This window comes from Bos indicus, chromosome 4 (genome assembly GCF_029378745.1).
Source record: "Bos indicus isolate NIAB-ARS_2022 breed Sahiwal x Tharparkar chromosome 4, NIAB-ARS_B.indTharparkar_mat_pri_1.0, whole genome shotgun sequence".
Classification (NCBI taxonomy): Eukaryota; Metazoa; Chordata; class Mammalia; order Artiodactyla; family Bovidae; genus Bos; species Bos indicus.
The window spans coordinates 19,505,956-19,531,528 of NC_091763.1; the positions used below are offsets into that span (position 1 = coordinate 19,505,956).

Here is a 25,573-nt window from a genome sequence, read left to right on the forward strand (position 1 = left end):
TGAACTTTCAGTTCTGAGAGCGCCTGTGTCCATTATTCTCATGCTCCTTATCTCATCATCTTTTCTCTTCCTTCATATTCATCAAATGACCTTGTCTCCTGCTTCACATACAAAACAGAAACCATCAGACAAAAGTCCCTAAACTTTCTGACACGGAAGCTATAACTTACTTACATCCATAGGCTTCTGTCTTCCACCACCCTTTGCTCTCTTTTCATAACAGTTTAGTAGAAGAGGTGTTCCCTTTTCCTTCTGAAACTATCATGTCTACCAGTGCCCCCTGGATCCCAATCGTCATGACTCTGATTATTTCCTACTCTTCTGTAATTATCTTCAATTTCTCAGTTGATTCCTTCCCTTTAGCTTTCAATTCATGGCATTCTCTTAGATATTCTGTCTCTCTGGATTGTTGCTGTTGTTCAGTCGCTGAGTTATGTCTGACTCTTTGCAGCCCCATGGACTGCAGCACGCCAGGCCTCCCTGTCACTCACCATCTCCTGCAGTTTGCCCAAGTTCATGTCCGTCTCTCTAGATAGTCCTTTTGTGGACATCTCTACCTTTGCACTTGTTGCTCTTCCTAAACCTCTGTCCAAGTTTCTTTTTTTTTTTTCCATTCTACACAGTCCTTGGTGATCTCATCTTTGATGTCTTCTTTCTTTTAATTCAGAATACTCCCAAATTTTTAATTCTAGCCAGACTCTCCACTTAATTTCTGATTAGTATAGCCAAATGCCAGCAAAACGTTTTTCTGATATACTCTTTTAAAAATCTCCGCTGTACTTCTTCAAATTTTATTCCACATATTCTCTCCCTGATAAATTCCTTCTACCTTGTAACACTTGCTTTAATCTTGTTAGTGTTTTCTCTTGTTAATCCTTTCCTTAGCCTGCTCTCTCCTACTAATCAAGCAAAGATAGTCTGTCTGCCTATATGTTTTATTGACCGTTTATTGCAGGCCTACATGCTAATAATGCTTGTTACTTTGTATTAAATCTCTCCTGTATAGAGTCTTGACCCTCCATCAGACTGTGAATTTAATGAAAGAGTTATACTTTTATCTCAAGTGCCAGAATAAAACTTGGCATACTGTAATCTTTTTGTGATTATTTGGACAGACAGCTTTTAAAAGATCATTTGGTTAGTGTGAGTTAGGCTTAGGACCCAGACTTCTTCAGTGTTCATTATCACACTGTTTCTACAGGTTCTGTTATTAACTTCTTATAATAATCCTACTCTTTATAAAGACACTATGATAGTGCACAGTTGTGTTTTTACATGCCCTACAAATAATATTATTAGTTTTAATAAAATGTTTATACTTTTTAACACTTTTATTCTAGTATCTGGACTGTTGATCATTTTAGGTTCATTTTAATTTTGGAGAATATAACTCCATCTGGATTAACTGCACAGATCTTTTCATTGTTTAAGTACTTACTGGAAATAAATCTTTTGCAGTGTTGTGTCACTGTACATCGTTGAGTTTCCATATTTCCCTTTTGTGACAATAGCTACTTTATTTTATGACATTTTATTGATTTAGTCTGGTCACTTGAATGTAAATGGTACAAAAAGTTTAATTCTTCATACATTTCTTGAGCTTTAATCTTCGCAGTCACATCTTTTTAAATTCGGCACCCATTATAAAAGAAGTGTTATGTCCCATATATAAAATTGCTCACTTTGAAAACTTCTTAGATCTTCTTGTTCTGATGTTTGTTTAGCCATCATAGAAATCCCTGAAAACAATTTTTGGTAACTATGTGTGATTTATTAATATCAGATAGACATGTTATCAGTGGGCAAACTTTTAAGTCTAATTAAACCTCTTTTTTTTTTTAACTGGTAAGTAATAACTTTCTATATAAATAAATATAAGCACATATGTGCATGAAATATGCATAACATTGCTTCCTTTACACCTCATTGCTTACCCTGTAGTACTCTTAGAATTAAAGTTCGGGAAATTCCCTGGCAGTCCAGTGATTAGCACTTGGTGCTTTCCTGGCTTTGGCCCAGGTTTAATCCTTGGTCAGGAAACTAAAATCCTGCAAGCCATGCAGCTTGGCCAAAAAAAAACCAAACAAAAAACCAGAGAGTTTGATTTGCAATTAGATTGTTTTCTTCTTGAGTTTTTATTTTTATCAATTACAATTTCGGTATACATTAACTTTATTAGTTAGTAGATCTAGAGTTAGAACGGAGAAGGCAGTGGCACCCCACTCCAGTACTCTTGCCTGGAAAACCCCATGGGCGGAGGAGCCTAGTGGGCTGCAGTCCATGGGGTCGCTACAGTCGGACACGACTGAGCGACTTCACTTTCACTTTTCACTTTCATGCATTGGAGAAGGAAATGGCAACCCACTCCAGTGTTCTTGCCTGGAGAATCCCAGGGACGGGGAAGCCTGGTAGGCTGCTGTCTATGGGGTTGCACAGAGTCTGACATGACTGAAGTGACTTAGCAGCAGCAGCAGCAGAGTTAGAAACTAGAACACAATAAGTGTTCAAAAGATTCGTTTACTGTTAAATTGGATTTTTTTCCTTTAAAGCCCAGCATATTAAAGAGACAGAGAAAAATTTCTTGTGCTCTTTGTTCCCTTACATGTATTATAATTATCTGAAAATTAAACTGTCAATTCCAGAGTTTATTACCTGTTTCTAAAAACAGTGGGATTTCTTAGCAAGAATATTGGAGTGGGTTGCCATTTCCTTCTCCAGGGTCTCTTCCCAACTCAGGGATCAAACCTGCATCTCCTGCTTGTCAGGGGAATTCTTTACCTAAGATTGAACCACTGGGTTCATTACCTACTTGCATTTGCCCAAATTGCTTGTTTTGATATTTAATTTATGTTAGGCAAGGGCATGTTGTTATTTAATCAAAGTTTGTTTTATTATACTGTTATTTTAATTCTTTGGTGAATTAAAGTGAAAATTTTAGGAAAAAAAAAAAGTGAATAACTCGTTTCCTCAGCCTTTCTCTCAGATATACTGTATCAGTTATATAATTCCTCATGACTTTCCTTTGACCCTTATCTGAATATTCCATGGTTTCTTTAAAAGTTGAATATAAGAACTCCACAAACAATTTTTAATGAGGTACTTAATGTTTGTCTGTTTTCCTAAAATACTTTGGCAAGTTTGAGAAAAGTGAAGGTAATTATTACCTTCTAACTATACTATTAAAAAAGTGATTATGACTTAACTTTAGTATAAAATTGTTCATGCATTCTGTGTGTGTATGTGTGTGTGTGTGTGTCATTTTTCAGTACATAGATAATACATGAAGCCCATGATCTTAAGTGTCCTAAGTGTGATCTAGCCAGTTGAATACTGTGAGAATTGATAGACTGAACTACATGAAAGTAACTTTTTAAGTGTGTTCTCTCCAGATAATAGCAAGTGGAGGAAGAATTCTGCTTGAATAAAACTTGTTAGGTCGTTTCCGTAGATGCTTAGTAAATCAGATGGACACAGGCCCTGCTACACAAGAAAAATAGGCCTAGGAAAGACTAAATCAATGGGATTCAGTCACATCCAAGAGAAATTACATGTCAGTAACTTGCTTTTTAAGTGACTGAAATCTTCCAGACCCATTTCGTTTGTCAGTTACTCATTTGAGTCAATAATTAAAGAATTTTAAAAATTGCCTTGTTGTGACGTGGCCTTTAAATGTAGATCATTTAAAAAGGAAAGTTGAGTTTCTTATAGTGAGTATATTAAGCACTCTGACCAAAAAAATTTTTTGATTTGTGCTTTTGAAGCTTTCATTTGTAAAGAAATTATGGGATCTATTTCCCTCCAGTTCTTTTAATAATAAGATTCTTATGTTTAGTCTCGTCAAATTCATTTTCTAAACTATTTAATATTAAGGAAATTAAAATCCATTTATTTATTCATCAAATTGTCATTTGGAAGATATATAAAGGCATAAGACTTTATATGGGAATGGGGATGTTTGTAAAAGGATGAGGGAGAAATTTCCATATAAATGAAGGTGACATTTGACTTGGATCTTGAAGTATGAGTAGGTTTCAGAAGATTGTGATAAGAGGTACCAGATCCTTGAAGAGAATGAATATGATTAAAGACATAGAGCACATCATGAGAAATGCTGGACTGGATGAAGCACAAGTTGGAATCAAGATTGGCAGGAGAAATATCAATAACTGCAGATACACAGATGACACCACACTTATGGCAGAAAGCAAAGAAGAACCAAAGAGCCTCTTGATGAAAGTGAAAGAGGAGAGTGAAAAAGTTGGCATAAAACTCAACGTTCAGAAAACTAAGATCGTGGCATCTGGTCCTAGCACTTCATGGCAAATAGATGGGGAAACAGTAGAAACAGTGGCAGACTTTATTTTGAGGGGCTCCAAAATCACTGCAGATGGTGATTGCAGCCATGAAATTAAAAGACGCTTACTCCTTGGAAGAAAGTTACGACCAACCTAGTGAAAATGAAGTCACTCAGTCATGTCTGACTCTTTGCGACCCCATGGACTGTAGCCCACCAGGCTTCTCCATCCATGGAATTTTCCAGGCATGAGTACTGGAGTGGGTTGCCATGACCAACCTAGACAGCATATTAAAAAGATCTTTGCCAACAAAGGTCCATCTAGCCAAAGCTGTGGTTTTTTCCAGTAGTCATGTATGGATGTGAGAGTTGGACTCTAAAGAAAGCTACTGCTAAGTCGCTGCAGTCGTGTCCGACGCTGTGTGACCCCATAGATGGCAGCCCACCAGGCTCCCCCATCCCTGGGATTCTCCAGGCAAGAACACTGGAGTGGGTTGCCATTTCCTTCTCCAGTGCATGAAAGCTGAGCACCGAAGGATTGATGATTCTGAACTGTGGTGTTGGAGAAGACTCTTGAGAGTCCAAGGAGATCCACCTAGTCCATCCTGAAGGAAATCAGTCCTGAGTGTTCATTGGAAGGACTCATGTTGAAGCTGAAACTCCAATACTTTGGCCACCTGATATGAAGAACAGACTCATTTGAAAAGACTGTGATGCTGGTAAAGATTGGAGGTGGGAGGAGAAGGGGATGACAGAGGATGAGATGGTTGGATGGCATCACCTACTCGATGGACATGAGTTTGAGTAAACTCAGGGAGTTGGTGATGGACAGCGAGGCCTGGCATGCCACAGTCCATGGGTCGCAAAGAGTCAGATGCAACTGAACTGAACTGAAAGACATAAAGTGGGATCCTTTGAGTCATTTGTGATGTAGATTGAAGGTAGATTGGGGCCTGGATTCATGCTAAAGACTTGGAGAGTAGGGTAAAGAAGCTGCCTGCCCATGCAAGAGACGTAAGAGATGTGGGTTTGGTCCCTGGGTTGGGAAGATCCCCTGGAGGAGGGCATGGCAACTCACTCCAGTATTCTTGCTGGAGAATCCCATGGACAGAGGAGCCTGGTGGGGAGCACCCCATGGGGTCCAAAAGAGTCAGACACTACTGAGGCGACTAAGCACTTAAGTACACACAATGGGGATTCACTGAAGGTCAGAGATAACAGGGAGAATAGTACTTTTATGAGGTTGATATTGTGGTGGCCTGTGTGATGAATGACCAGTTTGGGGGCCTCGAACTTAGACTGATGGACAAATAAATGGAAAGGATTCAGTACATGCAGGGGACATAACTCCACACCAGTGTTTACAGCAGATAATTAGCCAAAAATGAGGAGGCAAGGAAGAAAGGGGTGTATTAAACCAAACTCTCCCTTTTCTTTCCTTTCCCATTTTTTTGGCTGACTTACGATGTCTACACTGTTCTCTACTATGTTATTCTGTACACTTGAGCTTCTTCATTGTTTCCTCTTTTTCCCTGGCCGTGTTTCTCAGTTCCAGTGAGGCCTCCTTGGATTCCAATCTGTTTGCCTTGGCTGTCCACTTTTTTTTATTGCTAGTAAAACTGGTATAACTGCATTCTTTAGCTCTAATATATGTTGATTCCTCCAAGTTTCTGGTTTATTCCTTGCCTAATTAAATGACCTAAACCTGAACTCCAGTCACTAAAGGAAGTCCACCAGAATCCTCCCTGTCTGAGCAGGCCACATGTTCTCCTGCTTCTTCATTTTCTCCTGAACCCAGCTGTTCTTTGTTTTCCGAATAGCACCACTCCAAGGTTGTCTTGAATATTTGCTGAATCATTTAGGGTAAAAGGGTCTAAAATTTAAAATTGAATGCTTTATACTACTGTTCTTGGGAGTTACTTAGTCATCCCTAACACTAAGGATATTGCCTTTGTGCCTTAGACCTAGCTTTATAAAAAACAGTGGTTTAAGTTAATGTCTTTAGAACCAAACTGATGCTGTATAATACATCACGAAGAGATTGGATTTTAAGGAGGAAATTCAAAGATAAACTGAGTCTTGTGAAGGAAGCTATACTTGAAAGTTTTTTTTTAAGAATGCTCTTCTGTTAGTAAAAATTGGGAAAGGGATGTTTAATGTTCAAAATATATGTAATTGGATAATGCAGGTAGACCAGCTGCCACCGAATCTTTCTTATTAGAATAGTATTCTGATAAAATTTGGGTTGAAAAGAAAATGTTTATTCATATATTTTTTTTCCTTTATAACTAAGCTGATTTGATGATTTGATTAGACATGTGGAGTGGCTAACTTGCCTCACACATTTAGTATTCAATGATGACATTCATTGATTTTTCAAATCTATATTAAACCATTAAACCTTCAAATAACTTAGTATGATTTATAAATATTTTTGTTATCTGTGTTTGAATTTTTAAATTTTCTTTCTAAAATAAATGCATTATAGACTAGTAAATTGTAAAAAAAAAAACAGAAGCCTGAACATGGTAACCATTAATTACATAGTGAAGTGTGGTATTTCTGGAGTATGCAATTTTAGAGTAGTAAATGTTATAATTTTTATCATATATAGCAGTGAAATATTTCTCACTTCACGCATTTATTTTTCAGTAAAATTTATTTTTTGTAATTTTATACTCATTATTTATTGCAATGTGTTAATATTGTTAACTTATACATCAAAGGGGTTACTCAGTTATTTAGAAAGACTGGTATTACACCCACAGCTCTGCTACTGGTTAGATGAATGACCTTGAATTACGTTACCATTATAGTCATTTTCTCATCTATAAAATGAAGGTCTCAGCCTCATGTTTTCTCAGATTTTGTAACTCATAGTAATTTCAAAACAAATCCTATACAGTTCTGAAAAGGATCTCACTGTCAATTTGGCACTTGAGTCATCTGCTCAGTATCACTACTTAAGTAACAGGCAAAGAGCCCCTGCCAGGAAAGAAGTGTGTGAGTCACCCATTCCCTCTAGAGGCTGCTCTGATCACTGGCAGTTTCCTTCTCCAAGTCAGCTAAGGTATCTCTTCTAGACAATTTCAATCATTAGAATCATATAAAACAAACATTATCTAACTTCTAGTGTTAGAAACCAACAATATTGTTTTCTGATTTTTCTTTTTCTTTTTTTAAATCAAACATCCCGTTTTATCTGTTCTCCTGTAACAAGGTTTTGATTTGTGGTGTTTGTATAGATTTGTATAGTTTTGGACATATGGAATAGACATAGTAATTGGAATTAGAATTTGTAGATAGGATATGAATGTTGGAGTTGATGGATTTTGAAGTCTAGATAATAAAATATAAGAAAATCATATTTTAACATTTTATTAATAATTGAACCCTTAAAGTCTTTATGAACTAGAGATCAAAATAATGCTAGTGTTAAAATAATGCTTCCTGTATCCCAGATCCTCTTCTCTGCTCTCTGAATGTATTATCTCATTCAGTTTTTAACAGCAGTCGTATGAGGTGTGGACATCTCCATTTTGGAGATTAGATAACTATTCCAAAGATATATTGAAACTGTGTTATATAAATTGTTATTAGAATATAGTTTCTTCCTTTCCAATACACATACTACTGTAGTGTTTGATAAATCTAATATTGTTCATGTTAGTTGCTGAGTGTTTAGTTTTATATTAGTTTATAGAGTATTTATTAAGGGCCAATGTGCTAGTGTTTTCCATAGTTGATCTCATGTAATCCTCAAGGCAACTCCAAATTAGACAGATATTCATTTTACCCCCTAGTTTATGACTGAGGAAACTGAGAAGTTTTAACTTGTTCAAGACCACACAATAGGTAGAACAGGAAGTAGTAGAATTCAGTTTGGAGTTTAGGCAGTCTTGAATGTGTTGCGAATGCTCTAATCGTTAGGCATCCTGCAGACCAGACAAATGCTTCTTTAGCGTATTTGCCTTCATTGGGGCAAAAGTAGATGTTTCTTCTTGGTCAGCAATTCCAACTATACAAGAAGCTTGCCTCAGGGAAGCCCTTTGAAAATATTTAATTCCCTTTTTTCCTACATTAATTTGTAAGTAAACTTATTAGAAGCACATGGAATAAATACAAAGTCAAGGCTTAACCTCTGATATAAAAGACCATATAGTAGTCTTCTGTCCTAGGAAGGTAGCACACAGGATAAGTCATATTGCTTATTCTGGAAATTAAGTGAAGTCTTAGAATGGAAGAATATTAGTGATAGCTTTTTAGTGTTTTCAAAGTTAAATCTAGTTTAATTAGAATTTAAAGCAGATGTTTATGGTATCTAGTGTTTCTATACTCAAATTCCTATCAGTGTCGAATACAAATACATCTTTGGGTTGTCTGCTAGTCTCCATTGTATTTACATGTAGGTTCAAGTTAAATGTGCTTCTGTGATAAATGATGTGGTTGCTTCCTCTTGCATTATGCTTATCTAGTAGTGCTTAACCTACTGACAAAGCGTTTCTCAGAATAACAGGTTTAGAATGTGCTTAAAGCTCATCACTTGCAGACTGAAATGCTGAGAAAAGTTAGCACATGTGACTATTCAACAAGGGAATTCAGCTCTTCCTGTCTGTTTCCTTGTTATTCAGTGAGGGACTTCTGTTCATTCTGTTTACTTCTCATATGTTGATAAGTATATTTCTCTGAAAACTATGTTTCATGTTATATTCTTTTTTTCTTGTACAATTTTGTTTTTCCTTGCTTTGGAAGTATTCAGTTTGGCATGGGAGTTCTTCAGTAGCACTTTGTCTGTGATTGTGCCACTTTTCACTTTCTTTTTCTCAGTAGAACTTAGAAGCATTAAACACATCTCTCTAATAAATATTGAAATGAACTTTTTCTGTGATTTGTGACTAGTTGGCAATTTCACCTCACATACACAGATGTAAATATCTGAAGAGAATGATAAAATTTTGTTTACCACAATCAAAAAAGTTACCTCAAATTGCTAGGCATCTAAAATCACTCAGAAAGTTTATTGATAGGGAAATAAATACAAGAAACATTGATGAAAGTTTTGAAAATAAATACAAATGAATGACTTTCAAAAATTTGGTCAAAATTAGTGTATTTATAATCAATGACCAGGTCTTTACAATGACATGTATTGTGTCACTTGTTGCACAGATCTACTCAAATAGCTAGTTAGGGATATACTTTTCATAATTGTAACAAAGCATTTCCAATATAGTCTTTAATAAAAGAAGGCAGTGGAGGCCCAGGGAGTAAGAATCTGAAAATTTCCTCCCTGAGACTCTCTACTTGAGTAGAACCAGTCCTGTACTGTACTGATTACGTGTACTTGGTTTTAGCATAGTTGCATGCTTTCTCAAACATTATTAAATTGCTATATTTGATGAGAAGATAGCAAACTGCTATTTTTAAAACATTTGTTGATTGAACTACATATTTGCTTGTATAAATGCAAGCCCCTCATCATTTTTATGCTTTCTCTTTTTGTTTAGTAAGGTTTATTTTGACAACTAAAAGCAATAAGAGTAATGCAAGAGGCTACTCAGTGTTTCTAATGATAGAATAGTTCCAGTTTAACTAGTAAAAACCTTTGCAAGATCATGGCATTTAGATTCAGGGCATCTGTCTGTTTGAACCAGATCATGTGTTATTTGAATCTACCATGGTTATTTTTAGTGTGTTTCATAAGACATAGTGCAGATCTGCTGTGATCTTTAAATGTTAATGTTCTTTTCTTATCACTTTACTGTGTAGATACCCTTCATGAGACCCAACTCTGCCACAGCTCATCCTCGGAGGCAATCCTGGAAACCTCTTTTATAAGTGTGATTTTTTAAATGTGGATAACCCTCTCAATAGAGTACATAAAGTAAAGGAGAACAGCTATCTTGTCCTTCCCATAAGCTTACCACTGCAAAAAGTTGCCTTTGCTTGTCAGGTTTGAATAGAATGTAATTGATTGGTTTGTTACTTGGACTGACAAGGCAGTTAATTTGCCTCTATGGATTTTTTTTTTCTCTTTTTTTTTCCCTTCTTTAACTTTTTTTTTAATCAGAAACATTTGATATGTACATTGTTGAAAAATACTAGATAATGTCTTGTCAGAATTGTCCATTAAGTAATGTCTTCCCCTCTTGCTTCTTTGGCAAATGATATAGTGTTTGGACTTACTAAAGAGTTGTGGAAGCCGGACTTACATGCAATGTGCTACTCATTGTTGTTGAACAAATCAAGTAACAAATAAGAAAGACAATGCATTCCACTAGTCTGCTGTTCTGTTTCATCCAGCTAATACACATATTCATATATGAAACGCTACATTGGGAAACAACTGTAGACTATATTAAATGTTACTTTTACTTATAATAATTCAGCAAAAATGAAAACTTGTGAAAGAATATGCCATTCTAGTTTTGACTCATTAGTTCTAGTGTGAAAGCACTAGTATTATTAGCATGCAGTTTTTACAACTTCAGATTTTAAATAAATAAGATATATCTGTGTTGATCTCTAGATATTTTTAGTAACCAAACTTACCGAGTCTTCATTGACTTAATACAAACTTTCTCTGTTTGGTTTAATTTTACTTTTCTCAACCATAAATATGAGGTTACAAAATAAGGAGAGAGATACAAAGCTTATTGACTATACAACCTGCCAAATGAAAGATCTTCATCAACATCTGTATCTTTCCAAAGGTTTGCAGAATTAAAATTTGATCTTCAAGCTTTAATGATCCTGTTTTAAGTCAACGACAGAAATATGTTGAATATTTCATCACTTCATCTTGAACTGATTTAGAAGAGACTCTTTGCTGAAATTGAAATGCATATTTACATGTAAATTGTCAACACGTCTCATGGAATTACCTGATTTATAGATGTGGTTTGGGACATCTTTTCAGGTATAGTGGCAATTGAAAATAGTTTAAACGTTAGAAATAGAGTAGGAAATGTTACAGATAATCAAAAGCAAGTGTCAATATAAAGTTGCTATATGCTAGTAATCTATAGTTATACTAAGGAACCATAATTTATTGGATCTGTAGTAAAAGTAGAATGTATATAAAATATGTATAAACTGAGATCATCAACTTATTGAAAGACCTTGTAACATTGGAGGAAAAATATTAATAACCTGTAGCAAAACCAGTAGGCTTTTTTTTTCCTTAGGAGAAGGACTCACTGTTTATTGCTGTATAATCTTAAGAAAAAGTTGGTAATGATTACTGTTGCTGAATTTAAGAAAAATGGCAGATTTCCATTTCCTTAAAAAAGAAATGGCTAATTCATTGGGACCTGATCCTCCTTTGATACATGATGAGAAATTACCAGTGGTCATTTTATTTTAGACTTTTCATTTTGAAAAAATAATTAAGTCTTATGCTTTTGATGTCACTGTCAATCAAAATCCTTTCCACCTTTTTCTGTTTGTAATAACATACTGTCTTCATTCTCTGTCTTACTTTAATACTTCTGTGGTAGATATCCTGTTCCATATTTGGTGCTAGCCCTAAGAATCTTGGTCATAGATCACAAATAAAACACTTTTTCCTAATAATCTCCTAGACACTCTTATATTTCCAGGGAACAGAATTAACCCTTTTCTGAAATTGGTCCAGTTGTTATTCAAAGGAGATATTAGTGTATACTTACGGGGATATACACTAAACTGTTCATATTTTACAGACATATATAAGAGAAAACAGCCAAACAAGTGAATGATGGTTCATTGTCACATAATAGGGAAAGGAAAGAAAACACTGAAATATCAAGGGGTAAAATAAATAACTCGGAGATACAAGAAGAATAACATGACAGTATATAGCAGTGGTTCTGAAACTTTGTAGTGTATCAGAATCACAGGAAGAATTTGTTTAAAAGCAGACTGCTCACATACCACCAGTCTTCTTTTAGTCCTCTACATTTTACTCCCTCCTCCTTCTCCCTGCAGTTCCTGAATAAGTGGCTCTGGGATGAGGCCAGAAATTTTGCTTTTCTAACAAGTTCCCAAGTGATGATGCTGCTGCTGGCCAGGGACATCCTTTGACAACCATTTGTATATAATATTTTTTAAAAGAATCATGGTGTTGTGCTTGACATCGATTGATTGAATGTGGCTTTAATCTCATTAAAAGGCCCTTAAATTTGCAAAAATATTTATTTCTAGGTAAAAGGGATTGTGGTAATTCTATTTACAACACATGCAGTATAACTTCTTTATTATACATAAGTTCAATTAAATAGGTGTTTATTTTATACCTGTTACAGAGATAGCCGTATTTTAGGCACAGAAATGAATCAAGGCGCATAGCCTTTGTCCATAGTAACTTTGTTAAAATTTGAAATTAGGATTATGTTTAACATGAAAGCAGAGATTAGCCTTAACCTTAATCCATTTTAAGTTTGTAAATGAAATTTTTTTATCATTTATATATCGTTATTCATGTGTTTGTTTATCTGATTTTACGTTTTTAATAGTAAAAATAGATTGATGATAAATAATAAGAATATTCACACTCACTATCCTATTTCCCTGTTTTTACATCATACACTTAAAAGTGAAGGTGAAGTCACTCAGTTGTGTCCGACTCTTAGCGACCCCATGGACTGCAGCCCACCAGGCTCCCCCATCCCTGGGATTCTCCAGGAAGAACACTGGAGTGGGTTGCCATTTCCTCCTCCAATGCATGAAAGTGAAAAGTGAAAGTGAAGTCGCTCAGTCGTGTCCGACTCTTAGCGACCCCATGGACTGTAGCCCACCAGGCTCCTCTCTCCATGGGATTTTCCAGGCAAGAGTACTGGAGTGGGGTGCCATTGCCTTCTCCCATACACTTAAAGAGATCATTATTTTTAAATACTTAATATTCTTTATTTGACAAAACTTACCACTGTTTCACTTGTTTCTCAGTATGGGAATATTTTTATTAATATTTCACCAAAATCTTTTCAAGAAATTCAGAAGGACTCTGCAGCAGAATGATATATTGACATCATTAATTTTTCTTTAAGTTTTCTGAAATCATTTCAACAATTAAAACTTGTTTAAGAGACTCAGCTTTAGAGTTGCATGATATATGAAGGCAGAAATTTTTTCCTACTTGTCTGAGTCAGCACTTTGCCAGTTTACATAACACTAAGGATTGTGATTTAAAATATTTCTGATCTGGACATGCTTTGCAAATACTACTTTTTTTTTTTTTTTTAATTTAATAAACATGTAGGCCTCTTTCTCCCAGTACTCAGTCTTAAGACTTTCTGTAGGTCTGCTAATAAGATTCATTGCTGTTCAGGTACATAAGATACAATGAAGTTGGATGCTCATGCTGGGCTTTGTAAATAAAATGAGATTGACCCCCAGCCATTCTGTCATTTACCTAATTTATGTTGTAAAATCAAGATCTACACTATTGATTAGAGAATAATTAGTTAATTATGAGCAGAGAAATACAAAGTTATACGGGACTTGAGCACAGCGGGTTGTACTGCTGAAAGATTTCCAAGGGCATGAGCAGATGGAGATCAGTTTATTAAAGAACGAAGCAGATGTGTTTCAGGTATGAAAATGTCTCATCGTTCTCTTGTGCTGTGAAGAGGAACTTGACCTTATTGTGCATTTTCATGTGAATTCTTTTGTTTCATGTTTTATTTTTTTCCTTTCACTTTTAATCTTATAACGTGGCTGCTGCAGATGTAGCAAGCTGAATTAACTCCATTATTTAAGAGAAATTAAAAATGAATTTGGATTTCAATAATTATCCAAATGTTTTTTCCAATTAATATACTTAATGTGTAAAGGATATTTTTGTGTTTCCTACCACTCATTCATTCATTATTGCATGTGATGGAAATCTATAGTAGCATTAATAAAAATATGTTCAAGAACTCCATATTAGTCATTATATGTGTAATATGTTATAATAGACATTTTCTAATTATTTAGAAAATGCTCATATAGGTTATTTGCACTAAAAGGGTTGTAAAAAGGAATAAAGTTTGCCTTTGCCTTTATTGATATTAAGTGTTATTCTAATATTGGTAGAATGCATCATTTTGTGCAAGCTTGTATTATTTTAGAGGTGATTTAACTCATGGGACACAAACCTGCATTTTCTCCATCTGTTAAAATGAATAAAAGAAATAATTGGCCACCGTTCAATAAAAGAGTCTATCACTACTGGTTAATATCTTTGTGTAGGTGTTCTAACTGCTAGTAAGATTTTATGTAAGTAATCTTATATTCAAATACAATTCTTTTGATCATTCTTATATAGAATTTTTACATAGAAGTGATGAAAAAGGAAGAAAATCCAACCCACAATTCTCTTGATACTTAATTGTGTGTGTTCCTTTTTTTAAGTGAACCAGTGTAATAGTGTACATTTTCAGAGTCAGTTTTGTTTTACTCCATATAGACTTGAAAGGGATCTAAATCAAATGTTCATTGACATAAAAAATAGCTATGATTATGGATCATCCTAGTTATAATACATGTACATCACTTTTCAAGTCCCATGTTGTAGATTTCTGTTCTTCCTGAAATTTAGCTGATCATCTAGCTATAAATTATATATATATATATATAGGAGGTACACTTAACTTATTTTGGTTAGTTTTTGAAAGTAGTTACTTAGTGTACTTTCCCAATAAAATTATCAATTGGAAATTAAGGGAGTTTAAGAAACCCTTTGGAACACTAGCCTGTCTCTTAGGTGTAGATGGAAATGTTTCTTTTTACTTATATGCATATTCTCAGTAATCAGACAAACACAAGATTGATTGCTTCTATGGATCACAGGACATATGAACATAAATCATTTTCTTCCTCTTCTTTGTCTAGGGTGCTATACTTAACCGTATGCTAAGTAAGTATTTTAAATACGTATAGAACTATGTTTATTTGGTCACTGTATTTTGTTAGATGAATGTGTAAAAGACTATATACTTATAGCTGCTTTACTGTTTAAATCTGTATCCATTATAAATCTGATGAGTAGAAAGTTGTATTTAGTAAGAATCTAATTAATCAGGTTTCCTTTTATTATAAATGGGATTTATTTTATCTCACTTAAAATTGTAATTTTAGAATGTCCTATAATATGTTAATGTGTACAAGTTTATTAGATGTTTCAAGGATATTCTTTAGGTATCCAGTTTGCATTTTATTAAAAAAAACTTTGTGTTTCTTTATACATTAGTTTTATATTATCTTTTGCTATTTTAAGACATTGTCTTTGCATTTAATATATGTGCCATTGGTATAATAGTCTGTTTTTTTAGCATAGACATTTGTGTTATTTAATAAAGTATATTGTGTTATATCAGTATGCTTTTGTGGGTCAATGACTGCTTTTTTCACAGTATTTATTATTTTGATAAATATGTTCCATATTATGTGTTGCAGTTATATATTTCCAAGTATATGTCAGAATTAGATGTAGCAGTCATAATAATTGAATCAGTAATTACTTCAACTGTTTCAGTTTTTTGGTAGCGGAATGATCACAGATCCTTACGAGTTTCTGATTTTTGAGTTTTTAAAATGATCTAAATTTGTAACCTAAGCCATAATTTGTTGGCTGACAAAATTTGCCAAAGTTAAAAAAGTGGTATGTGTGCGCGCGAAATAAGTAATGCACTATTTTTACCATCTAAACTGTTCTTTGATTTCTAGGATTCTTAATGGTATCTCTTACATTAGTTTATAGTGAAGTAATTCTTGCAAATTCTACTGGAGTTCACTTGTATCACTCAGGATATTTTTGTTACCACCACATGAAGCTATAGATATTTTCAATTAAATAGTTTAGTATAGAACAAATATATTTTTTTCTACATGGAAATAATTTTAGTCATTTTTAGAAAGCACTTATACTTATTTAGTAATAGTTATGATTTCAAGATTTGGGTTTTCTTTTTCTGTTTGCCTCTCCTGGATTTTGGCAGTTCCTAAGTGTATTAACTGCTGCTTTTTGCTATTAATACTTAGTCTTGGAATTGCAGTTTTTATTTACTAGTGAGTGAGCTATAACTTCAGAGAATTCCTATATCACTCCCTGATTCTAACAAGTAAGTTCCTCCTTTCCTCTTGAACCCAACACTAATACATGTGTTCTATATGTAAACTAAGTCATTCTAAAAAGTATAATTAATGAAGGAGTCAGTAAGGATTGGGTCATTTCCAAATAGCATCTACTCAATATTATCTTCTAACAAATCTAACATATAAAATCTTTTCCTTTTGCATTTTTTATTGAGCTGAAAGATAGCTTGAGTTTACAGTTAATTGAAATCAGCTACAAATCTGAACTACTTCAGTGTCACAAACTTGTTCTTAATTTATTAGATTGAAAGAAAGAAACTGAAAGTGAAGTTGCTCAGTCGTGTCCGACTCTTTGCTACCCCATGGACTGTAGCCTACCAGGCTCCTCAGTCCATAGAATTTTCCAGGCAAGAGTACTGGAATGGGTTGCCATTTCCTTCTCCCAGGGATCTTCCCGACCCAGGGATCAAGCCCATGTCTCCCACATTGCAGGTGGACGCTTTACCGTCTGAGCCACCCGGGAAGCAATTATTAGATTGAAATATCTGTGTATATACGCATCTTTATATTCATATACCATGAAGGTAAAAGGTAATGAATTATGATTTACCTCTATATTCATATAGTGTTTGATTCTAGTTGTACAGTAGAAGTCATAATTTGCAAGTTTACTATGGCATGGACTTGTAAAGATACAGTAGTTAGGTTGTAATTTAATATGAACTAGGAAAACATTAATATTATAACTCTTCACTATCAAAAGCCTAGATTATTGGCAATCTAAACTTGCTTTAAAAAAACCTAAATTAAGCAAAAAAGACTATAGTTAACCAAAATTGAGCCCATGTACTTAGCAGCTCTCATTTCCATGTTCTTTTAACTGTCAATTTGCACAGATTTGAGTGATCTGTTTTCTGAATCCACAATGAATTATTGTTGGGGAGATGCTGCTTAAATAACACTGACAATATCAGAAAGTAGTGACTGATATTTTTCAAGCAAGTGAGGACCTAAAATAGTTGAATACAACAATTTAGACAGTATGGCAGACTGATGATATTCATTTCCAGACACACAAGTCTGGCACAACTGTTAGACATGTAGTAGTATCTGTTACTCGTGTTTGTGACCCGGGGATGACAAAGATAGAGTAAACCATATCTAACAGATTTTTCTTGATGAAGCAAAGAATGTGATTCTCCTTAAATTTCGCATTGAAGATGACTGAAATACTAGTTTCCGTGCTTGAAGGAGTGCACTCTTAGCCATCTAGAAATCTCTAGCTTCTCATAATTCAGAAATGCTTATACTCTGAAGGGTCCTGTATGTGTTTAATGTAACTGGAACCTTGAAAGGTAAATAAGTTCAATTGAGAAGAACATAAAATTGTACAGGCTTGCTATTTAGTTTTATGTAATGTTTGATGTTAGCTATTTATTATCTATTATATTTTCTTAATAATAGAAAAATAGGTACTTAAACATTTTAACTACTTTTAAATATATTTTGGATAGTTGTATAATACTGGCACAACAAATAAAGTACCATTTATTATTCCATTTGATTTGATTCTTTTGTATAGCTAGAGTTATTATAATAAACATTTTTATTCAAGTCCATCTCTTGAGTCTAAGCAAAGGTTTTTGGAAAAGTACTGAAGTTTGTTAGGTTTATAAGAAGAAAGTTGTAGAGGAATGCATACATAAACTTCGGACATAGAATTTTGTTTTAGACTTCTTTATACCTGAATAGCTTAGCTAATTTGCTAAATTTTTTGAAACTCTTGATTCCTGAAATGGGAGATTGGGTTTTGTAGAATGATATGAAAATTTTACTATAAATGTAAATTTACAGTTCCCTTTATTGTGAAAATAAATTGCTTTTCTTTGCATGTTGTTTATCACAGTAACTCCTTCCCCTTTTTTTCTAACAAAAGTTATTGAATAGTTATTTTGTACTTTATTTAAGTAACATATTACTTAAATATGTTGTCTATAAAATATCCTCTTTGCTTTCCTAGTTATAAATTCCTCAACTTTTTATGTTTTAAATCAATAAGGGTAACTTATACATTGAGAATATGACAGATTGGTTTGGAGAAAATATTATTTTTTTAACTTAAAGGAACACAAAATGAGGAATATAATCCTTTCTATAAAATATATACAACTTTGTTATTTGTTGTTAAATTTTCATCTTGTTATTCCAACTGATGCAAAATTCATTTTGAAAAACACTGAAATAATACAGATCTTTCTTCATTGTCAGCAGGATGAGATTGTCTGAAACGAAGAATAGGTATGGTAGTTTTCTTAGATTTTGTACCTCATAGGTAGCAAAGACACTATCAAAACATTTGTTAATAAGCTTTAAAATGTACGTAGGAGGTACTTTGAAAACCCACATGCACTGAAAGTGGCAGGTAAATTTTTGAGAAAATTTGTATTTTAGAAAATAACATAAAATTCCGAGTATGGTTTTTATTTGCTATAGATTATGTTAGCATGCTGCAAACATTAGAAATTGTTTTTAGAATCGACCTTAACTTAGAGAGTGAGTGATGAGATACACAAATCGTATAGAATTAAGCTTAGTGTGGCCTAGTAGAATTCATTACATTTAAAATTTTTAAAAAATACTCATAATGTATTAGATTGAATTCAGTCTTTAATTATATGTATCTTGTATTATTAAATATTTTAAAACTAATAGGCAAGTGATTATTATTGAAGTTCAAAATTGAAAATGTTAATATTAGTTTTGAACACATGGCTATACACATCAATTTATTCCTATGGTCTTAACATTTCTACCATCAATGTGTTCTAAATGATATTTGTTTTGTTTGTTAATTTTGTTGTTTTGGTATTTTGTTTTTCCTAAAACATTTATTTCAGGTTTGGATTGTCTTTTTCATAAACATTAATTCAATAATCTTGTTAGCTAAGGATAGAATTAACAGTGTTACAATTGAAATATATAGTAGTTTACTGGTTTTTTGTTTTCTGAAAATATGTTTTTTAATATTATTTAGATACACCATAAATCTGTTTACCCTGCAGGTGTGATGAATGCAGACTGTGCTACCATTTTGGTTGTTTGGATCCTCCTTTGAAAAAATCTCCTAAACAAACAGGCTATGGATGGATATGTCAGGAGTGTGATTCTTCATCTTCTAAGGTAAGGGGGGGAAAACCTGTAAGAAGAAGTCTTGTTTCTGTTTATTTTGATAGCTTTTCTACATCTCACCATCAGCTTCCTCAGTTTAAAAATAATTGGAATATGAAGGACCAACATTTTAATCTGATGCCCTTGAAGAAAATATTGCTTTGGTGATTTTATTGCCCTTAAATTGAAGAGTAAAGAACTCTACTGAAGTATATAAATTTTCCCTATGAAATATTTTAGCTGTGTTGTGTAGCATGTTAAATAGTCATCTAGTAACCAAAACTTGTCATCTTCTTCTTATTTATCACCCCTAGGGAATAACCAATAAAACCCAATTTAATTTTATACATGACTCATCTTAATATATAATCAACATATTATGAATTTTTATAATGAGTGTTCTTTGAGAAAACTAGTTTTTATATACTAAAATTTTGTATGATAATTATTTTAGATAAGTAGAAAGGATGAAATACCTAAAAATTTGTTTAATAGTTTATCTTCGAAAATAAACTCTTGAAATTATATCTTTTGAATATCAATATTATAATCTTAGACTTCTCTGGTAGCTCAAACCTTTAATTGTGGTGATCAGCATTTTAAGATTACTATGTGTTTTATTTAAAATGTGTGAGTGAATAGCTGGACTCCAGATGCTTTGACTCACTTGACAGATATATTGAATATATTTGAACTAAGACAATACAATTAGGTTAAACAAATTATTCATCTTTAAATAGACAACAAAAGCTGACTGTCTATTGTAATATGAACTTCAAGCCATCTTTCCTAAATGCCACTTCAGTGCATTTGTTTTTCTTAGGACGAATTAAAATTGACACTGAATTACTGTCTGATTATGGAATCAAAAATACTCATTTTATTAGTTAAAATGATTTACTCAAGCTTACCACAGATGCCATCTGTAAAAGCTTTTGTATTAAAAATTACAGAAAAGCATTTGGCTATAGGGAAAAAAACTCTTTATTGTTTTCTCAAATAATGAAATTTATTAAAATTTTACATATTTTATATAATGGTTATTAAAATAGAATATTATGCATTTTATTTAATAATCAAGCTTTTTTACTCAAGGTTTTTCAACTATATGATATCAAAAATAATTTTCCAGCTGTTAAGACCTATATTTAAGATGGAGCATATTTAATATCAATATTTTATTGCATAATTTAAAAATGCTTTCTAGAAATTATATTTAAGTGAAAAAATAATAGTGTACTGTAGATTTTAAATAATCATCTTATGGGACTCTTTGTGATGTAATTTTTCTAAGTGTGTTTTTTGTTTGGGATTTTCTTCTACCGTCAAAAAGTAATTAGGAAAGCAATTTTTGAAAAAACATTTAAAAAAAAAAGAAAAGAAAAAACATTTATTGCATTTTATAAATAAGTCTTTTTGTATACATTCTTTTAAAAATGTTTTATACTACTGTAATTATGTAGCATTGTATTAAATCCAGAGTGCCTTTGTTAAGTTATGTAGTAACTTCATTAATGAACATTGAAAATGCAAGGGGATGTATTTCACATATGTTAGGAATATATAAAATGAATGTTTTGTAAATGCAGTAGGCGCATGCCAGTAGCCATTGAGTTGTTCCCGTATCTTATTTTTCCCTCTGTTTGAGAGAATAAGATCTTTGAACTCTGAATGGAAATCTCTTAGTAAGATACGTGGTTGAAAAGTTGCATTGCACTTGCTGTACTCTGACCTGTGATTGAATGAACACCAGATGTAAACAGCCAGCATTTCCAAACTTTCATCTAAATGTGGTATCTCACTGCTGAATGTCACAGCAGTTTATTGTAAGATTTACAGCAGTGAAATGGATTTATATTTTTATCATATCAAGATGAATATTACATACTTCTACTTTTTTCCTATGAAAAATTAAGCAATATAATAGCTAAGCTGAAAGTTGTGTTAGCGTTAGTTGCTCAGTCGTATCCAACTCTATGGGAATCTCATGGACTTTAGCCTCTGTCCATGGAATTCTCCTGCCAAGAATACTGGAGTGGGTTGCATTACCCTTCTCCAGGGGATCTACCCAACCCAGGGATTGAACCTGCATCTCTTATGTCTCCTGCACTGACAGGAGGGTTCTTTACCACTAGCACCTCCAGGGAAGCCGAATTCATTCCTTTGGATACTTGTGTTAAATCAACTCTGTTTTGCTCACTTTGAAAACTTTCATTCCTGACCAGCAGGTAGTAAATTTCTGTTTACATTTTCTCTTGTGAGGTGTTGACTAGTATTGGGTTCCAAGAAGAAAACATTGATAATGTCCGGTTTACAATTCAGTAAATTGCTGCAGAAACTCTCAAACTAAGAAAGCAGTATATTAACATCTGTCAAAAAATTAGTATCATTTGGGGGCCTAAAAGAAATCCAGAATAAAAGTTAATATGTTTTGCTTGTCCTTTATTCTCCTCTGGCTTTGGTGGAATGATATTTTTTAGTTAATACTAGGTATATTTGCCATGTTCATATATTATAATGATATGAAAAGCTAAGGTAGAAATAGTTATTGCCAGGAGAAAGGAATCAGTTGCCAATAAATTTAGGTGGGGGCAAGTGAGTATAAAATTGTTAATAGCCATAAATACGTATATATGATAGGACTATTAATCCAAGAAGTCTTAACTTTATTATAAACATTTGACTCCAGTGTAATAAATTATTGTATAAGGTATGGGTGTGTAGTTGAAAATGTGCTTGAAAATGCATTGCACTTATACATTATTTAACTGTTAAAACATTGTCTCTAAATTTTTGCCTACTAGTGGAAGCTCTAAAATACTGCCATGCATACTCTGAGCAACATAATGTATTTGTATATGACTTTGTCTTTGAAGTAACGGGTTTTCTTCTTCCGTAAGTTTTATGAGAGCAAGAATCTTCTGTCACTAGTCCTGCCTATTGCTTTTAATTTCACTTTCACAGAAATGAAATTATGTAAACACAAAAGTCGAACAAGATTCATCATATCTCAATCCATGATATAAAGTTCTAGCTCATGAAAGATAAAATATACCCAAGTATATTAATAATAATATATAATTAATGATATTGATTTAATAACAATTTACCTAACAGAATGATTTTTTAACTGAGATATAATTGACTTACATTATGTTAGTTTCAGATATACAACATAATGATTCAATATTTGTATATAAAATTACTTTTATTCTATCCAAACCCACAAAGTGTGATATAAGACTGTCTCTGCCTTATCAGTCCTTCATATCTAGGTCACTGCTGCTGATAGTCGCTTCAGTCGTGTCCAACTCTTTGCGACCCCATGGACTATAACCTGCCAGGCTCCTCTGTCCATGGGATTCTCCAGGCAAGAATACTGGAATAGGGTGCCATTTCCTTCGCCAAGGGGTCTTCCCGACCCAGGGATCGAACCCAGGTTTCCCTCCATGCAGGCAGATTCCTTACTGTCTGTGCCACCAGGGAAGCCCATAGGTAATCACTAGGTTTCTTGAAAAATGACCATCTACATGGGCTCAGATATAAATGTTACATGTAACACACATGGAGAGACAAATCTATACACATACATACAAACACACGCACAAAACATTTTCTTCTACAGATTATGCTTCAAAGATACTTAACTAAGGCAGTAGCTACCCAGGACAATGTGACGTGTTTGTATTCAGTGGGGCTAGTTCATTCCTACCAGTTACCAGCATTAGGTTTTTCCCCTTGTGCTTTGCTATGTTGTGAAAATACTGTTGCCATTGAATGCTGTATGCCTGGAAAATCAGTGCATTTTGTTCTTACTTCTCTGCCTCACCCATCTTTTATTTTTTCTTCCATCCTTACTTTCATCCATTCTCCCTAGCCAAATACCTGAATTCATCTTCAGGTTTTCTTCATCCTGTCCCAAATAGACAGTCAGTCACTTGCTTGTACAAGGACTAGCTTGTACATTTGCTAGTCACAGAATCTTGTACAGGTGTTTCCTTAAATATATCTCCAGTTTTTCTTTGCTCCTTTTCTCTACTGTTATTGCTTTTATTCTTAGATTTGTTGATGTGGTATTCACACGGATTGATTTGCGGATATTGAAAAATCCTTGCATCCCAGGGATAAATCCTACTTGATCATGGTGTATGATCCTTTTAATGTATTGTTGCATTTGGTTTGCTAGTATTTTGTTGAGGAGTTTTGCATCTATGTTCATCAGTGATATTGGTCTGTAATTTTATTTTTTTGTGATATCTCTGTCCAATTTTGATATCAGGGTAATGATGGCCTCCTAGAATGAGTTTGGGAGTGTTCCTTCCTCTGCAATTTTCCGAAAGAGTTTCAGAAGGATAGGTTAATTCTTCTTTAAATGTTTGGTATAATTCATCCGTGAAGCCATCAGGTCTAAGACTTTGTCTGTTGGGAGTTTTTTAATGGCAACTTCAATATCAGTATTTATGATGGGCCTGTTCATATTTTCTTTTCTATTTCTTTCTGGTTTAGTCATAAGAGATTGTACCTTTATGAAGACTTGTCTGTTTCTGCTAGGTTGTCCATTTTATTAGCATATAGTTGCTTATTGTACTCTCTTACAATCCTTTGTATTTCAGTGGTTTCCATTGTAACTTCTCCTTTTTCATTTCTAATTGTATTTATTTGATCCCTCTCTCTCTTATTCCACATTAATATAGGGCACAATTCATTAGTCTCTCTTTTTTAGGGTATACTTGATATAGATCTCAACAACTGCTTTGTACTAAAACACCCCAAATGAGGATATTTTGATAGGGTTAAATGAACATGAATAAAATCCTTTTGAAAGAATATATATATTCACCAGTGCCACTGAAGATTTAAATACACATCATATATTTTACAGTGACTGTGCCAGTTATGATTCTAGCTTTTCATCCCTGTTCATGCTGTGTTTTGTGAAAAGCCAAAGGGTATACATGACAGATCATTACCTGAGTACTACAAAATGAGCTGCCTTAGCTTGAGACTTCCATTTGGTTCACTCTTATTTCATCTTTCTAGTACTCTTTTTAGTGGTAATATGTTGAATTCATATGCATGAAAATCTCATCTAAATCCATATGGAAGATTTTCTGGAACTGCAAATTTATGACACATTAGCTCAGGCAAATGCGGTACTTTTTGATAATCATTTGTGTTAGAAATCCCTGAGTAGGGAAGCATGCTTTTTTTTTTTCAATTTTTGTTTCATTTTTCACTTTTTTTTTGCATTGAGCAGCTAGAATTCTATAACTGAAATTCTTGTGTCAAAATGACATGTTGAATATTTATTAGCAAATAAAATAGTCATTGAGAATTTTGATTCTTTAAGAACTGCACAGAACAATCTCTCCAAGGAGTATCTTGCCACAATACATTAAACAAGCACATTTAATTGAACCTGGTGATATTGAAAATTGAATGTCTGAGCTTTATGTATTATGAAGATTTATGAAAAATATAAAATTAAAATGAGTTATCCTTTAAAGTTCTTCTAAATTTGAATTGTATAACTGACCCATAAAAGAGGACTTTTTAATATTTTTGCTATTCATTTGACCTCTGGGATTTTATCTGGCATTAGGTTAGATTTTAAGTTTCTAAATTTAGCATGGTTGACAGAGAAGTCATTTTCAGGTAAAACTTACACCACTTAACCATCTTAATTTAGTATTCTTCTAGAACTTATATGATGTTAGTGGTTATAACAATATGTTTTTTCAAACTTTCCTGAGTTTTGATTTTCCTTTTTACTGATACAGTTATGTGAAGTCTAGAGAAAAGTTGTTTACATAGTATCCTAAATTAGAATCCCATAGAACAAATCTGGTAGTTTGTAGACTTACTAAAAGTCTGAGAATTAAAACTGGTTATCCTTCATGATAGCTAGTTAAATATTTAAACTTCAGATTTCCTCTTTGCTAGATTCCCACACACTTCCAGTAGATCTTGTACCTTAACCTAGGCTAAATTCAGGCAGTTGCTGGTTACTCTAGAATTTTCCCTGGCAGGCATAATTGTATAAATGTCTTTTAA

At 33.4% G+C, this 25,573-nt stretch overlaps 1 protein-coding gene across 9 annotated transcripts in view; it reads left to right on the plus strand.

Annotated features, from left to right (window-relative positions):
* PHF14 (PHD finger protein 14) overlaps positions 1-25,573 on the plus strand; it is a 199,117-nt gene that overhangs the window by 121,201 nt on the left and 52,343 nt on the right. For 5 of the 9 annotated variants that reach the window (XM_019958462.2, XM_019958463.2, XM_070787537.1 and 2 more), the window contains exon 17: positions 19,414-19,531. In XM_019958462.2, coding sequence (XP_019814021.2) covers positions 19,414-19,531 — 118 coding nt within the window. Of the gene's footprint in view, positions 1-10,063; positions 10,135-11,007; positions 11,214-15,148; positions 15,174-19,413; positions 19,538-25,573 lie in introns of those variants that run through there. The other 4 variants (XR_011566179.1, XR_002180486.2, XR_011566178.1 and 1 more) reach the window with 4 other exon arrangements.